The following is a 17,612-nucleotide window of genomic DNA, read 5'->3' as shown; positions in this document are numbered from 1 at the left end:
TTTGACAGATGACAGTTGATGGAAGTCGCCGCGGCTTTATATTTAGAATGTTTTTGAAGTCAGTTGTCGTAAGTGATAAAATTAAAAAAAATCGTTGTGTGTGTAACAAAAACACTTATAAATAAGTCCCAAGCTTTATCTAACGGTGTAAATGTTATCTGTAAACAAAATTGCTTGTTAACCTTACTTTTTCAAAATGTCTATTTCTGTTGCAAAAATTGTAAATCTACCGCAAGCGGCTTTAAAATTCTTAGTGAAAGATGAAATTGAAGATGAACCCGTACGAGGTAGGTTTTGATTGATAAAAGTTCGTTATTGAGGCGTAATTTTCGAATTTTCGTTTTAAGAATACAAAACCATTGGAGGGGTGCTGTCTGATGCAGATTATGCGTGGTTAGCGAGCGGGCCCCGGTTAGAAATCGTCCATACCAGGACTGGGAGTAAAGTGGGAGCTTGGACTTTTGGCTGGGTTTTGAAAGACTCGAATACGGAAGTAGTTTGTGTGGATGAAATTCAAAGACCTAACGGGAGGTTGCCATTGTTGGCTGTGGGTCTAGATTGTGATTATAGTGATGGCATGATTTGTGTCTTTGATTTTGTTACTTCCAAAATTATTAGAGCTATACACATAGAGGATAAAGTATGTGTATTTGCAATTCTAAAGTAATGTAGCTAAGTCATTCATTTTTAGATTACTAGTTTACACGTTATTGATGCTGGATATGACGTATTTACTTTACCAGGTCCTTTGAGAAACTTTGATGGCATTATTGCTGTAGGAACAGCAGGAGGGAATGTGTTTTTAGTAGATGTTTGTAGACAGATCTGTGATGAAGGTGCTTGTTGTAATATTTACTGATCTTGAAAGTAATTTATAACTTTTAGCGTTAACACCTGGGGGTGTAAATGAAATAAGGGATGAACTAAATCCATGTTCACTACATGACGTTACTTCAAAGGATTTGGGAAAAATTGAACACCAGAAAGAATTTGCAATTAGAAATAGTCACCACCTTGCAATACATTTAAACAGTAATATTGCTTTCTTTGGTTGATTTTTTCTACCTAGTGTTTTTTGTAGTTGTTTTTGATAAATCAACAAAACACTTCATCCTAAAGGGCCCTAAAGGAGATGATCGAATTCATGTTAATAAAGATGAAGTGGCAGTTAGCGCTTTGTATTATTGTCCCCAACTTGGTTCCTTGTTGGTAGGTTATAATTTTGGAGCCCTTCAACTGTATAATTTAATGAATTTAGAACTGGTGTATACATCTCCAGTGTGTGATGAACACATTCCTATATCACATTTTGCAATACAGGTCAGTATTAAGAAACGCCGCCAAATAGAAAAGAACAAATTTGATTTAAGGAACCTGCTGATGATCCTCGAGCTGTTTGTTATATTTGGGCTGTATACAGTACAGATGAGGAATGCCCAACTTGCTTACCATTAGCGGTAATGTATGCGTTTTGCTACCAAACTAAAGAATACCATGAAGGTTATGGATGTCTCTATCAAGTAATTTTTTGTGTTTTATTTATGTTAATCATTTATCATGTCTTGTATAAATTGTAGGATTTTAGTAGCGCCTCTGTTCACTATCAAATGGAACTTGGAGTTCCTTCAGGCCATAAGAGAACGTCAAAAAAACGTGGGGGTAATTGTTTAAAAGTAAATTCAATTGTGCATGGTTCAGTAAATAGGGAAGGACCTCATCATGATTCAAATGAAGACGTTCTCACGTTGTGTGTATTTGTGTGGAACGTGTGGTTTAAAAATAAGGAAACTGACACCTTTTTGGCCATTTTTGATTTAAATCAGTGGTATAAAGAACAAATGCCAAGTTAGTTTTTTGTTGTATTTTGTGTTATTTTTATTAAAACGATTTTTTTATTAGATGTTCCAAAACCGCAATATAGTTCGACTTACATGCTTCAGTTGCATCTAAACGATCTAATTAATTCAGCAACTAACAAAAATGCACCTATTCTAAATGTGTACACTAACAAAAATTCCATACAACAGTTTACAGGTGCTCAAAGATTGGAAGAACACTTTTATCCTAATTCCATTTCTTTTGGTAATTCTTCCTATTATATATATTTTTTTTGTTAACTAGTAAATTTCAGATATGACGTGTTTGCGCGAAAGCGATGTAATTTTTCTTCACAATTATGGTGTGCAAAAAGCTTTGTTGGCTCAAATTGAGTCTTCAGGTCCCTTGTGTCTAGTGGAATCAGCAGACATTTATCAGGAAGTGATTGGTTTGGGGCTTGTTCCATTATTCATTGACTTGCCAGTTAATACTCCCGTTTCTACAGTAAATTTGAAAATCCAGTGATAATATTTTTTTTTTAATTAAAATTTCTAGAACCAGCAGAGGGAAATCATATTGGGGGCGGCTCTTGAAAATCATTTAATGGGCTGGCTGTGCAAGTGTGCTTCAGAATGGGCCAACGGAAGTTTTCTTTCAGCTGGGTGCTCCTTAGATTTATTAATCAGTTGGGCGTTTCAAAGAGCAGCCACTCTTAAAACTAATTGCGACAAATTCTGTAAGTTGTTGATTTTCTAGTTGATGTTTATTTATTTTAAATTTACAGGTACCCCTCTTTTTGATTATTCGGAAGCGAGACCCGATAATAACACTAACATCTTACTTAACAGTTGTACAAGGCAGTTGAAGAATTTGTACTCTTTGTATACGTTTGTTTTGAAAAAATTATCGAATTATGTTTCGAATCTTGGTATGGTTCATTGGTTGTTTAAATGTGGAGCAAACGATTTTTTTGTTTTTAGAACTAGTAGGGGAACAGTACAAGTCATTGGAGACTGTTTCAGTATATTTTGAAGTTCTGCAGTGGTTACTAAACGTGGGTTTGTTACCAGAGTGTCCCCTTACTGCTTACCCACGATCTGATGATTTAGAAAGGATTAGTGCTCCTTATCCCGCCGAAATGTTGATCGATTTCTACAATCACAGGTTAGTTTTTATAAAAAAAGCAAATAGTTAAAAATTATCGAAAAAACGATGCATTAAATTGTTGTTTTAGTTCTTTATTTATATGTATTAACAAACAGAAACGGTGGCCTCATTGTTCACTACAATTTTTACTTCCCGAGCGTAAGCTAATATAATATGTCCGTCCGTCTGTCTGTCTGTCTGTCTGTCTGGTGTCTGTATCCATTTTTATTAGGCACGTAATTTTCGAAACTGCTGGATCGATTGTTTTCAAATTTTGTAGGTATATTACAGATAGCATGTAGATGGTTAAATGTTAACCAAAATAGTCCGGTAAATGTGATACGTACCGCTTTGAATTTTTTCCTAACCGTCAAAAGTTTAGCAAAAACAGTATAATAACGGTTTACCATTAGCGTAAGGAATCTCGGTCGTGGTCTAGTGGTTACGAAGCAGGAATGCAGGTCGGACGTCCGCGTGTTTGATTTCAAACTTGGCCTTTCGTTTTTTTTTTTAATATCTATGTTTATGACGTCATAACAAATTTTTTATTGATGAAATTACCCCACTTTCCCAAAAAGGTGAGAATACACCCCTCCTTATTTAAAAATGTAAAACCTTCTCCGGTGTCCCAACTGACTTTTAAAAATGTAAAACTTTCTCGGGGGCCTCAAATGAATTTTTTTAAGAATGTGAAACCTTTTTGCGGGTCCCAATTGTCTGTTTTGAAAATGTAAAACCTTCTCGGAAGCTCCAAATGTCTTTTTTTTGTATGTGAAACCTTGTCGGGGACCCCGAATGTCTTTGTTTTTATGTGAAATCTTCTCGGGGGTCCCAACTGTCTTTTTTAAAAATGTAAAACCTTCTCGGGGGCCTCAGATGTACTTTTTTAAGAATGTGAAACCTTCTCGGGGGCCCAAATGTATTTTTTTAAGAAAGCGAAACCTTGGGGGCCCCAACTGTCTTTTAAAAATGTTAAACCTTCCCGGGGGCCCCAAATATCTTATTTTTTAATGTGAAACCTCGGGGGCCCCAAGGGTCTTTTAAAAATCTAAAACCTTCTCGGGGGCCTCAAATGTTTTTTTAAGAATGTGAAACCTTCGCGGGGATCCTATTTGTCTTTTTTCAAAATGTAAAACCTTTTTGGGACCCAAATGTATTTTTTTAAGAAAGTGAAACCTTTGGGGTCCCAACTTCCTTTTTTAAAAATGTAAAACCTTCTCGGGGGCGCCAAATAATGTCTATTTTTTTAATGTGAAATCTTCTCGGGGGTCCCAACTGGCTTTTTTAAAAATGTAAAATCTTCTCGGGGGCTCAGATGTATTTTTTAGGAATTTGAAACCTTTTCGGGGGTCCAAATGTATTTTTTTAAGAAAGTGAAACCTTGGGGGTCCCAACTGTCGTTTAAAAATGTTAAACCTTCTTGGGGGCCCCAAATCTCTTTTTTTTTTAATGTGAAATCTTCTCGGGGGGTCCCAACTGTGTTTTTTAAAAATGTAAAACCTTCTCGGGGGCCTCAAATGTATTTTTTTACGAATTTGAAACCTTCTCGAGGGTCCCAACTGTCTGTTTTTTCATGTGAAAACCTCTCGGGGGTCCCAACTGTCTTTTTTAAAAATGTAAAACCTCGGGGGCCTCAAATATATTTTTTTACGAATTTGAAACCTTCTCAGGGGTCCCAACTGTCTTTTTTTTAATGTGAAAACCTCTTGGGGGTCCCAACTGTGTTTTTTTTTTTAAATGTAAAACCTTCTGGGGGGGGGGGGCAGATATCTTTTTTTTAATGTGAAACCTTCTCGGGGGTACCAACTGGCTTTTTTAAAAATGCAAAACCTCGGGGGACTCAAATGTATTTTTTTAAGAATTTGAAACCTTCTCGGGTGTCTCAACTGTCTTTTTTAAAAATGTAAAACCTTCTTGTGGGGCCCAAATGTCTTTTTTTTAATGTGAAACCTTCTCGGAGGTCCCAACTGTCTTTTTTAAAAATGTAAAACTTTCTCGGGAGCCTCAAATGTATTTTTTTTTAATTTGAAACCTTCTCGGGTGTCTCAATTGTTTTTTTTTAATGTAAAACTTTCTCGGGGGCCCAAATGTATTTTTTTAAGAAAGTGAAATCTTCTCGAGGGTCCTAACTGTCTTTTGTAAAAATGTAAAACCTTCTCGGGGCCCCAAATGTCTTTTTTTTTAATGTGAAACCTTCTCGTGTGTCCCAACTGTCTTTTTTAAAAATGTAAAACCTTTTCGGGGATCCCAAATTTCTTTTTTTTTAAGAATGTGAAACCTCGGCGGGCTCAACTGTCTTTTTTAACCTTTTTTCTATTACACTAGTATTGGACTAGTACCTTCTATATTGTTTTTACTTCATACAGGTTATCAGGAAAAAGTAAAATTCCGTAAAATGAAATTTTATAATTTTTCAGATAAGCAGTATTTGTTGGACTGTACTTCAGAAGCGAGGGAAGTTCTTTCCTAACTTTCGACCAATTTTTTTTCTAGTAGCGCTAATATTCATCATTTACATTTTGTGATATTTTCGAAAAAGTTGGATAAATTGTGCTGTACTTCAGGGGTGAGGGAAGTTCTGTCGAAATAACTTTGGAGCGATTTTTGTTGATGTACTAGGTGACTATGTGTTTAGGTGATATTTCCTTAGAACGAATCAAAATTGAGGCCTTCATTGCCGTTAACGGTTTCAAAATTCTGTATAGTCATTTTATAAGCTGGAATAGGTTGTTTTAAATCAGAAACTTGAGTAGAAAAATCCTGTTTTGTTTTAACTGGGGTCGCAAGAAAACAAAACATGAAAAAGAAAAAATATTTACGCGAGAAAGAAAAATTAACCATATATACCGGATGTTTCATCTTAACTGATCACAGAATTTGGCAAAGAATATGTACAAAATAAAATCCAATTTGAAGTTTCGCCAGTGTAATTGTAAATCCGTTTTCGTCGGAAATGAAGTCAAGATTGCGTTAATTAATACTAAATTTTCTACTGTTGTACTAAAAAATTAAAACAATTTTTATCTACAGACGAGCGTTGTTGAAGATTCTCAATGAAGAAAACTTTGCGTCCTCTGAAAGTGTCCTCTTTATTGATGCTTTGATAGAACGAGAATGTGGAGGAAATATTTTACAAGAGTAAGTTTTCATTATTCTTCAAAACGAAACCTTCAATTTTTATTGCAGCCAATGGCGCAACGATAATGGAAACGGTTTATATCCACCGTCTTCATTACAGGCACTATTGAGGACCTACTTGATCGATAATGTTGATTTATCGTACAAACACTCAGTTATTATTTATGTATTTCTGGACCTGGCAATGACTTTAGACCAGGAGAGGTACAAACCTGTAATAACCCATTTGATTAAATTTCCAGCTGTTTTTAAAGTAAGCCCGAGTGTTATAAAAATTACCCAAGCGTTTTGGCAGTTGGATCATAGTGATTTTAACGTAAACTTGTCAAAAAATTATTATAATTTAATTAATTTTGATGCATTTTAGACTGCTATGGGACTTTTATTAGACCCTCTTGTACTGTCAGATGACTTAAGTCAGTGGCACCATAAGGTGGTTTTACGAGCTTTGATGCTGCAAAAACAACACAACTTTGCCTTGTTGTACGTCCAGGTTAGAAAACCTGTTCTGAAAGATGACGATGATATTTTAACTGCTATAAGTTTATATGTGGCGAATAACATGCTAGACGAAGCGTTCTATTTTGAGAAACACTGCATTAATCAAAAACAGGAAGAGAAATTTCTTTGTCATCTTTTCAATGGTAAATTTTGCTTTTTTTGTGTTTTATAGTAACCCTCTGTTTTGTAGAATGCAAGAAAAATGATAAACTAAGATCACTGATTTATCGATCGCTGAATCCAGCAGACGAGAATTTCTTTCTCACTTATCTTACAAAAAGCAAACAGTGTTCGGCTGAGGATCTTCACGTGTACTATCACATTTTGAGGTCCCACTTTATCGAAGCTTTCGAAAGTCACGAAAAATCAGTTCCGCACCAAATCGAAAACCAGGGTTTATTGGGTCAGGAAAACGCGATACCTAGGGATAAGTTGGTCCACAGCTTGAAGAAATTATTGCCGGATGTTAATCGCAATCTTTTAAGTCTTTGTCATAAGGAGAAAAATAACACATGGCTGCAAGGTTGTTTGATTTTTGTTTTTAACAAAATATTATATTTTTTATTATAGTTTCAAGACCAACCCCGATGTCTGTTTTTGTTCATAATGTTACCGAAAATGTGCAGTATAAGTCAACTCTAGTCGGGGCAGCGTTAGCGAAAGCTAGACAAACTTTTGCGGAAACTGTGACTAAAAAGTTTAGAGTCAAGACTGAAGAGACCCCATTTTTGCGCACTCCAACTGTGACACCAACCGCAACGAGGTTTGTTGCGTTTTGTTGACTTTTCCGTCGTGATTCTAACTCTGTTCACAGATCTTCAGCTGTCATTGTAAATCCTAGAGTTGTTGATATGGAGGCTGTAATAGTTGATTCTAGTTCTCCTCCGTCAGTCAAACGAATGAGACTATCACCTAGAGTTAATAGTTCACTGACCATTGCGATTCCGACAAAGTTAGATACCCCTGTAGTTAAACGAAAGACACCAAGGGGTCGCGATGGTGTTGAAGAACGGAAAGTGGTAACACCGCACAGTATTTTGAAGGTAGTTGACTGTTTATTTAAGCGGTTAGGTTTGTTCTACAACCATTATTTCAGGTGAAGAGTTTATTGAATCATACGGCGTCTAAAACAGATGGTGAATTTGAAGATAATTTCAAAGAATTTGAAAAAATTGATTACACCCCTGTTCGATTGTCACCAAAGGTTTGTCTATTAATTGTTCGTTTTTTTTTTAACTTTGCACCCTTCGTGTAGAATTTAGATTCATTTTTCAAACAATTTTTTTTTGTAGAAATCGGGTTTTGGTCTTTCCCCTCGCAGATCTTTGCCGGTTGTTAGATTCGAGGGTTTGAGAAGTTCTTCCTCATTAGAAAATACAGTAGAATCAGTTAAAATTACCCCAGAAAAGATTTCCATGTCTCCCGTTGTAAATCTAGAGAATTCTTCCATTCAGTTAAACTCATCGTCCAAAAACACATCCACAGAGGACGAAGTTTTCTATTCCCCAAATGCTTCGTTTGAAGAAAATGTTGATAAAGAGAAGACACCTCCCAAAATTAGTAAAATTAATGAAGAAATAGCAGTTGATGAAGATAAAGCAGTGTCTTTGGAAGTCAGCGTTAATAATGACACACAAGAAACAAAAGAAATATCTGAAGAAATATTAAAACCGGGTCTTGTATTTTCACCCACGAAAAGGAGAAGTTACAAACGTAAGTTATAGATTATCTTAGGGTTAGTTATAAAGTTTTAACGTTTTAGGGTCACTAGGACAAACAACTCCTGTCAGATCGAGCCCTAGATTGTCAAAGACTCCTACATTGACAAATGATTCACTAGTGTCCTCTCCACGTCGCAGGTCTGTCCAAAATAAAGAGTCAGTTGCAGTTTCATTTGAAGATTCTGTAAAAGATAATACGTTTTCGCCTGAAAAAACTGAAGAAAAAGACGAATCAGTGACCGAGTCTCCAAATTCTGTTTCTATTTTACCTAAATTGCGCCCACGGAAATCTCTGTGCAGACAGGTTTTAGAAACGAATGCTCTTAATAGAGTTTTCAATTCCCCACTGGATTCTCCTAGAAGAAGATCTAGAACTATGGAAAGTTCTAAAGTTACGAATAGTGAAGAAGTGACCGAAAAGGTTGTTTTAGAATCGAAAATCACGTATAAAGATGGAGAAGAAATTCACCATGCAAGTTTTTCAAAGAAACATAATTTGACTACAAGTTTCCTAGAATCAGATGTAGATAGTTCAGAAGATGTTAGTATCGATTATGGCAGTGGCGAAGAGTTGACTTTGTCAGATTCTATGCAGAAATATATAAATAGCTCGTATAAAGTATCATCTAGACGTAATAGTTTGCATCAAATATCAGAAATAAAAGAAACAAGTTTACCAGATTCACCTAGTAAAGACTTTATTGCGGAAACTAGCGTACAAAACGCAGAATCTTCCGTAGGAGACATTATGACGCACAGTGATGATAATGACAAACCTAATGAAAGTTTGGTGGAGAAAGCCACAGAAGAAATTGAAGAACATCACTACACAATAGTTGAAGATGCAAGTGTAACACAAGAGAAGAAATTTGTTGAAGTTAGCATTTCTGAGCCAGATAGTACAAGCAAGTTAGAAGAAGAAGATATAAATGACCACCAGTCTAAAGATATAATGGAAGATGAAATTCTTCCTAACAAAAGCGTGACATTTGATGGTAATTCTACTGCTAATAACAGTAAAAGTATTGTATATTCCGTTCTTGAAAGTACTGTGGACGCGTTTTCGATGTCTTACGACGAAAGCGGCCCGAAGTTGTCCGATTCTATGATACGGTGTATAAATGATGATGAAGAAAAAGAGCAAGACCCCGAGAAGACACAAAATGACGAAATTGAGGTTATGGATGTCGATGAAGAGGTAGAAGTGGTTAAGGAAGACGACAATAATGTGCCTAAAGATGCAAGTAATGAAATAGTGTACACCACGTTACAAAACAGTGAACTGATTGAAGTAGAGAAAGGAGAAAACACAAATGAGGTAGTGGCTGAGGAGTCTTCAATTGGAAAAGATAAGTCGGCGAAAGACACAGAAACGTTCGACGGTGAATCTGACACCAATAGACCGATAGACCCAGAAATGAACGTCTTCGAAATTTCCGACGATCTTAGTTTTAATGATGGTTTAATAGTTGAAAAAGAATTGACTCTTGAAGAGAACGATCTGTGTTACGGACAACAAAATACACTTGAAAATGTTTTGGAAGAAAATATGAGAGCTGTAAGCTCGACTCCACTAAATGGTAAGTAGCAAACTTGGGTGAATTCTTTGTGATAAAGTGATTTTAGCACTCGAAAACAACGTTTTTAATGAAAGTTACGATTCAGATGAGGAATCGGTTGCAGAAGAGGAATCGGTTGCAGAAGAGGAGGAAGATCAAGAAGAGCCACGGATAGATGAAGACAACGATTCTATAAACAAGGAAATAAATGATGATGATAAGCAAGCAGAAAACGAAGTTATTGAAATTGGTAGTTCCAGCGAAGAAGATAAAAGTGATAAAAGCAGTGAGACGTCTGGTTCATCAGAAAGTCAGAATTCGTTCAATGAAGAGGGAAGCGAAGAAGAGAAGCTTGATGTGTCTTATGAAAGAAATATTTATGATTCTGAAGAGTATTCGAGTTCTGAATCGAACGACGGACGCCATTATAGTGAAATAAGTGAAAATAGTGACGATTATCCAGTGGAAGAGGGTTGCGGATTGTTCGAAGGTGACATTGTTTGTGTTGATGATGAAGAAGATGAAAGAAATAAGAAAAGCGAAAATAAAGTACCGGAACAAATACAGGAAGAAAGAACAGAGAGCGAAAATAGAATCGAGGGAGATTCAGATGAACACATACACAAAGAAAGTGATGTTGAGAAAGACGATAAATTGTCAGACGAAGTTATGGAAGAACAACTAGAAGTTACAGCTGAAGATACTAACAGAAAAATTAGTGACTGTGAAGATAAAACATCGCACACTGTTTCCACAAGTGATGATAAGATTATAACACAATCAAACGACGAAGTAATACAAGAAGAAAATCCTACTCCAATGGATAAAGAATCATTTAAAGAAACCCCACAGGAACAAGAAGACACCGAAGTTCAGGAATCTGATACAAAAGATGTTGACACAGAAGATAAAATTATTTCGCACGACGCCTCTGCTAGAGATGGTTTTGTAACTAAATGCCCTGAGAAAGAAATACGTAACGTTGATGAAGAGAAAGATACAGAGAAAATGGAAAGTGCAATAAAGAATGCAGAAACTCCATTAGGAGAAACAGATATTTCTGTTGAAATGGATGATCTAAGTTATTCTGTTTCTGAGGACAAAATTATTAGTGAGAAAGATGATATGCAGCAGGGACCTTCAGACAAAGAAGAAATAAAAGATGTTGGAGACAGTTGTACAACAGATATAAAAGTAGCGGAAGAAAAGGAGAAACACGTACCAGAAGTCGATCAGAATAAAACACCTGAAAAAGACAACTGTGAGCTGAAAATGGATGTTCAGGATACAGAAGTGTCTGAAACGACAATCCACGAAGAGACAAATGTAGATGCCACCGCTTCTGGTCCAACAGAAATTAAATCTAATTCAGAGAGAGACATTTTAGATATAACTACGTCCGAGAAGGACAAAAGTATGTACAGTTATGATGTTTATTAAATTTGAATTAAATTTTGTTGTTTTTAGGACCAAGAGCGCGTTCGGTTTCGGTCTCAAGTTCGACGTCTGCCAAATCTCAAAGGGGTCGTCGCCAAAAAAGCGAAAGCGTCAGCGAAGAAATTCCAAAGCAGCGAATGTTAACGCGAAGAACTAGAGATGTTTTGGAAACTTTAACTAGGAAGACACCCAAACGTGAACCTGACATAATTGAACAGTTATTAAAAACGCCGGAAAGAACTCTCCGTTCGCGGCGGGTTAGTACGGAAGAACCCTCAACTCCAACTAGGACACTTCGAAAACGTAGTGCTTCTGTGGAAGACGCACTAATTAACACCCCTGAGCCGTCGAAGGAAAAAGACTCCGCAGACAAGCGGAGGGGTCGTCGGGCATCGTCCGTTTTAAATTTACCGAAGATTCCGGAAGAAGACGACAGCACCAAGAAGTCGAAAAGTGTTGTAGAAGGGTATTCGATGAACCGACGAATGACCAGGCAACAGTTGACAATGTTAAAAAAAATGGAAGGTATTGACTACAGTTTGGACTCTTTGGACCCCATTGTTCTGTTGGATAAAGTGCCATTCGAAGGCAAACCAGACCCGGAAGAACAGAAAGTGTATGACCATTCGCCGTCAACCACGAACAGCGCGTCAAGTTCTCCTGTGAAACCTGCAAGGAGGTTGAGGTCGGCTTCACAGGCTTCTGAAACGTCGGACAGGTCCAAGAGTAAGACGCCTGTTCGTAGTGTCGGAAGGGCGAGGAAGAAGTCTGTTGATGAAGAAAGTACGTCGAAAAGGAACCTCAAGGTAGTGTTTTTTTTTTATAAAGTTTCGTGTGGTTTAATTTTATTTTCTCGACGTGTTATAATTTCGTCTGTTGGCGGTTTTATTGGATAAATAGTCGCTGAAACCACCTCAAAATTTTGCAAAGTAAATCATTTTTCAATTTTTTAAAATACCACGCTTTTATACTTGTGGTTTATTATTCCATCCATATTTTTATTTTCGGAGCATAAGCTAGTTGGAATTATCGTCAAGGTGCCCCGTTTCGGACTGTCTGTCTGTTGGTGATTTTATTAGATAGATAATCTCCGAAACTACTGGACTGATTGTGTAGGAATCTCGTGTATATGGTGTAATAACCTAAACATCTCGCCAAAATTATAAAACCCGGGAAAATAAAAAAAAAAATTGGCTTTAAGCTGTGATCGTCAACAAAATGGAATGTTTTTTAATGCCCTTAAATCAAAATACAAAAATGTTTGTTCCTTCTTTCTCGAGAGGGAAAAACTGAAAAACTGTGAAATAAGCTTGAAGGGACTTCTTTCCTAGCTGCAAAAACTTCTCCAGCTTTCAAAAATAGAAGCAAATATTTGAATATTACAAATTCGCACACAAAAAAGGTAACTGAATGGTAGTACACAAGTTATTGCAATGGTGTGGCGGCAAATTTAAGTAGCAATTGAGTAAGAAAACACTAAGTTGAGTGAAAACAAACTACGTAGCATCCATATCAGCCAAGGACGGCCTGATTTATATCGGCGAAAATTCGGTATTGCAGATAAACATTCACATGAACAATAACAAAGATAGAAAAATGCTCAATTTTGGTATGTTAGTCCGCCTCCGCTATGCGATCTAATGCGTTGACCTTGATTAAAGTTCAAATTTCCAGAATTTTATATCTATAAATCATAATGAGTTTACATCGTGGACCGAATTCACATATCACAGGCACACATTCAGTACGGTCAAAATCAAAATCATATTTCGATAATAAATGTTCAAATTCAAGCCGTAAGAAGATAATTATGATATTAAAAAAATTACACATTTGTATACGACAATGAAACGTGAAATATACCTCCTATTTCAAGTCCACGATGATATTAATTCATCTGATGTTATTTTTCAAAGTTCTGTCTCTAAAATAACTTAATGTTTAAGATTAGTGGAACTGCCATAAATGAACTATTTTAAACGTCGAGCGAGAAGCTTATGAAGGATGAATAATATAATAACTTAAATAAAATAAGCTGAGCCTGAATAAAACATTAAATAAACCGTACATTTTTTTTTAATTTGATAGAGTGTGTCAAAACCCAGTGATCTAGTTTTCTATGGCCTCGACTGTACAGTCTGTTGATATAAATCCCGTTGTGCCAGAATCAATACAAAAGCAATAGCATGGATACAAATTTAAATTGTCATGTATACCGGATTTATGTGCATGGCTGTACATTACGGTGAAAAACCTAAATGTGAATTCTGAATATTTACAAACAATGAAATAAAAATTGTGTTGGCATCGTCAAGAAACTTCACATTTTAGATTAGAAAACCAGTAATGAACTAATTTTACACTAATTATACTCGTTGATGTGGACTGTGGCGTCGAAGACGATTTCATTTTTTTAACAATTACTCTGGTGAGTTTTACACTGCACCACAAAACAACAAGTGGAACCAAAAGACTCATTTAAAGTCTGCCTGTGCAACATTACAAACCCTTAAACTACCTACATAAAGGGCAACCTTCTACTATTCCCTTGATTGCCTACGTTTTGGAATGATTTTCTTGTTTTTCAAATGCGACTTCGAGACGTTGTTTTTTCGGTGTGAGATTTAATTTTTAAATTGGGACACAACAATGGAAGCACCAATCAAAATTTGTCTGTGTTCCTGTCCTGGACTTCTAGATTTTGGAGTCGGATGATATTCGAGATGCGCACATAAATTGTGTTCTTGGCTTTATTATGTCACAGGACTCTTTGGACCCCCTCAAAAAAAAAAACAAAGTTACCTGTGGGTTATAAATCCGTCTTAATTTTTACCTTGGATATTCAGATTTTGGAAAAAAAACAGCCCATAAGGGGCTAAAATTTTTTGAAATGAGGTCATTTAATTAAGTATTCCTAACAACATTTAAAATTTGACCGCAATTGGTCCAGTAGTTTCGGAGATTATATTCTAATAAAAATCGACACAGACGACAACAGAAACGGGAGACCTATTTTTTCATACTTTCGGGGTCATGATATGTGGAGAAAACATGAAAGTAAGCTATTCGCTCAGGAAATAAAAATAAAAACTATAACATTTTACATTAGATTTACATTTAAGTAACTTAGAAACTGTAAAAACCGAATGCTCTGAAATGTTGAAAACGTTTTAGATTGTCGTAGTCGTGGTAAATTTTTAATTAACATTTATCCACTCATTCCCACAATAACCTGATCATCCAAAAATTTTGCTGGGTAAATCTATCTAAAGTCAGTACGTGTGATTTATCAACACATTTCTATTTTAAAAAATTGCTTATACATGTGTCAAAAAATCAATTAATTTTTTTGATTAAATCAAAAACGACTTATTTATTTTTTTAGTTCTAGGTGTAGAATACTTCTGATATTACTAGTATGTACAATTTTCCAATTGAAATTGATATATTTGTCCCCACTAAAAAATTGACGACGTCATTACAACATTTTGTTAAGAAAAATTGACCAATAACATAGTAGAGTTTTGTCTATCCACAGTTTAATAATCTACACATTATTTTTATTTTAACTGGTAGTTAAGGCTTTGTTTGGGTACATCAGATGGTATGCCTCGAAAGCAGCATAGCACCTAGCACCTAGCGGATAGGGGCTATCATAAAAAATAAAATAAGTAACTAAAGTAACTTTAGACCAGTTTTTTAAAGTGGTGTGGTTGTTTCAGGATATTATTGAAAACGCAGAAGAGAACCTAGATTCGTCAGAACCAAGAATGACCAGAAGTAGAGCGAAGTCGGTGTCCTCAGTAAATTCAGATGATTCAAGTAAGTGTCTCTTGTTCAAAAATTTAGAAGTAATTGTGCGGTTTCAGGTATTTCCGAGAACGTGAAGACCAGCAGAAACAAGAGACAAAAAAGGCTTTCCCAAAGTACGTTACCAAAAATTCAAGAAGAATCAACTAAAACAGAAAAATCACCAGTACCGAAAAAGCGAACGCGAAAGAACAGTTCGCAAATATAAATTTTCTTTTAATTATTTTTATACACGTTTTTTTAGCTCTTGTGTAATAAATGTTTATTTTCTTTTGTATTCTCTTTGTGTAAATATTATTCGATTCTTTGTAAATATTTTCTGTGGTTTTCATTTACTCCCGCCCCAATTATTTATTTGTAGTTTCTTTGCTTATTCTTCGCTATTGTGTAGCTCAATACGACCGAATTTCGGTGTATTCCAGTATCGACCAGTAGCGGTCTTGACTGTAGTGGAAGATGAATTCGAAATTCTCGTCTACCAATGCTTGTTTCTCTTTTATGCTTCGGTTTGCGCAATGCTTTGGAATGTTGCCTGTATGTGGAATCACAAGTAAAGATTCTTCTTTGAAATTCAAATGGACTGCGAAGCGAACTTTGTATTCCATCTTGTTCCTTGTTTTGTCTGCTTTAAACACGATTTTCCAAATGGTGAAAATGATCGACGTGGGTCAAATCGAGTTCGGGGAGTCTGGTAATTATCACTCACCCACAACAATCAGTTTTTTGTAACGACGGACTAAAGGTAACTGTTTCAGTCACTTTATTGTTCTTCGCAGTTACTGCAATAACTGTCGCTATTTTCATCGAAGTCGCGACGAAGTGGCCTCATTTGATGCAGAAATGGACCGAAGTTGACAAAGCTTTGTCACAGTCCTACGGCTTTCCTTCGGGGCTGCATCACGAGTTAAAACTTATTGCTTTCGTTATTGTGGCTGCAGCTATTGGTTGTATAAGCGTTGTTTGAAATTAATTTTAACTGTCGTAATTTTAGCGGAACATTCTCTATTTTTGGCTTTCACGTTTAAGTACAGCAAAAGCGGAGAAACTTTATCGGAAACCATACAACTCTATTTTGAACACCGCTTTGATCAAGTGTTTAACATTTTCCCCTTTTGCATGCCACTCGGAATAATTACACAGGTTTCTTGTTTTAATTAAAAGCAATATTTTAAGAAAATTAATTCGTTTCTTTCATTAGATTGTGAATACTTTTAGCACCGTGTCCTGGAATTTTATGGATCTTTTTATTATGTTAGTGAGTTTGGCTTTATCGGCTAGATTTAAGCAAGTAGTAGTGCATATAAGCCAATTGACAAAAAACAACGTAATTTTATTAAGCCGTGTGAAATACTTGAAGCTAATTGCGTTTTATTACAGGAAAATGATGAGGAGGTTTGGCGTCAGGTTAGAGAAGATTACACAAGACTTGCAGTTTTGTGTGCGAAAGTTGATGATACCATATCGAATATCATGTTGCTGTCATTCAGCAACAATATTTTTGTGGTAATTGTACAACTGTATTTTAGTTTACAGTGAGTAAATTCTTCTCGAGGAGGATTTATTTTATATAGATTTTTTCAGGCGACCGCCAATCAGTGGCGCTTTGGATAAAATATATTATGTTTATTCGTTTTTATTTCTTATACTTCGAACGATTGCGGTAGCTTTATATGCTGCAACTATTCACACAGAAAGCAAAAAGCCACAGCATTATTTAAATACTCTAAGTTCCGACATTTACAGCGTTGAAGTAAGTTGGAAATAATACTAATTACATTAGTTTTTCTTTAGCTGAGAGTCGTTTATAAATTTTAGATCGAAAGATTTTTGTACCAAGTGAAATACAACACTATTGCATTAACAGGTCATAAATTGTTTAAAGTAAACAGATCGTTGATTCTGAGAGTAAGAAAGTGGTATTTTATTTGAGTTAGTGCTATGGATATGTTTCAGGTCGCTGGTGCTATTGTTTCGTATGAATTAGTGTTAATTCAGTTTAATGTTGCTTAGAAGGAGATAAATGTTGTAATGGAATAATAAATTCCTAAGAATGAGATGGTGTTTTCATAGACCAGACATTTATAATAATACACATATATTGCACAATATCTCTTATGAAGTCGTGAGAGTACTTATTAATATTACTTTTTCCCATATAGCAGAACAGAATGTTGTAAGGCAAGTAAGTTTGCAAATTAGCTTTTTGGGAATAAAATTATTACCTTAGTAAATAAATGGTGGATGCGCCGGGAAAACGACCTTTTTTAATTAATAATTGTAAAATTAATATCTATTTATTTTCCACTTAAATGTTGTATCAATTTTTTATATTATTTTAAACAATAGCGCTTCGTTTTCTAATAATATATATTTGTAAAATATTTTTAGTAAAATGTAATAGAGAATCATTATAACGAATTGTTTGTCTAATTTTATGTTCTTGCATTTTCATAACTCGCAGGATACGAAAATATAAGTTTCG

The 17,612-nt window shown here is 35.5% G+C and overlaps 2 protein-coding genes across 2 annotated transcripts; both read left to right on the top strand.

Annotated features, from left to right (window-relative positions):
• The first annotated feature begins 15 nt into the window (after nucleotides 1-15).
• LOC135122835 (protein ELYS) lies at nucleotides 16-15,446 on the top strand. The gene is made up of 25 exons (XM_064047285.1): nucleotides 16-287; nucleotides 348-640; nucleotides 692-836; nucleotides 886-1,032; nucleotides 1,082-1,320; nucleotides 1,371-1,520; nucleotides 1,578-1,845; nucleotides 1,900-2,082; nucleotides 2,132-2,322; nucleotides 2,374-2,554; nucleotides 2,603-2,746; nucleotides 2,799-2,982; nucleotides 5,995-6,102; nucleotides 6,151-6,418; nucleotides 6,470-6,746; nucleotides 6,794-7,126; nucleotides 7,174-7,366; nucleotides 7,418-7,646; nucleotides 7,700-7,807; nucleotides 7,896-8,316; nucleotides 8,366-9,904; nucleotides 9,951-11,297; nucleotides 11,351-12,126; nucleotides 15,043-15,142; nucleotides 15,190-15,446. The coding sequence occupies exons 1-25, from the start codon at nucleotides 197-199 to the stop codon at nucleotides 15,336-15,338; spliced, it is 8,064 nt and encodes a 2,687-aa protein (XP_063903355.1). The 5' UTR covers nucleotides 16-196; the 3' UTR covers nucleotides 15,339-15,446.
• A 338-nt stretch (nucleotides 15,447-15,784) lies between these two features.
• Nucleotides 15,785-17,146, top strand: LOC135145946 (gustatory receptor for sugar taste 64f-like). Its single transcript, XM_064078075.1, has 8 exons — nucleotides 15,785-15,821; nucleotides 15,886-16,074; nucleotides 16,122-16,270; nucleotides 16,329-16,454; nucleotides 16,508-16,662; nucleotides 16,712-16,880; nucleotides 16,946-17,035; nucleotides 17,084-17,146. The coding sequence occupies exons 1-8, from the start codon at nucleotides 15,785-15,787 to the stop codon at nucleotides 17,138-17,140; spliced, it is 972 nt and encodes a 323-aa protein (XP_063934145.1). The 3' UTR covers nucleotides 17,141-17,146.
• The last annotated feature ends 466 nt before the right edge of the window (nucleotides 17,147-17,612 follow it).

This window comes from Zophobas morio, unplaced genomic scaffold, assembly GCF_036711695.1.
Source record: "Zophobas morio isolate AGI-343-1 ecotype UQ-CSIRO unplaced genomic scaffold, CSIRO_AGI_Zmor_V1 ptg000005l, whole genome shotgun sequence".
Lineage (NCBI taxonomy): Eukaryota > Metazoa > Arthropoda > Insecta > Coleoptera > Tenebrionidae > Zophobas > Zophobas morio.
This window is presented reverse-complemented; position numbering and strand designations above follow the sequence as displayed.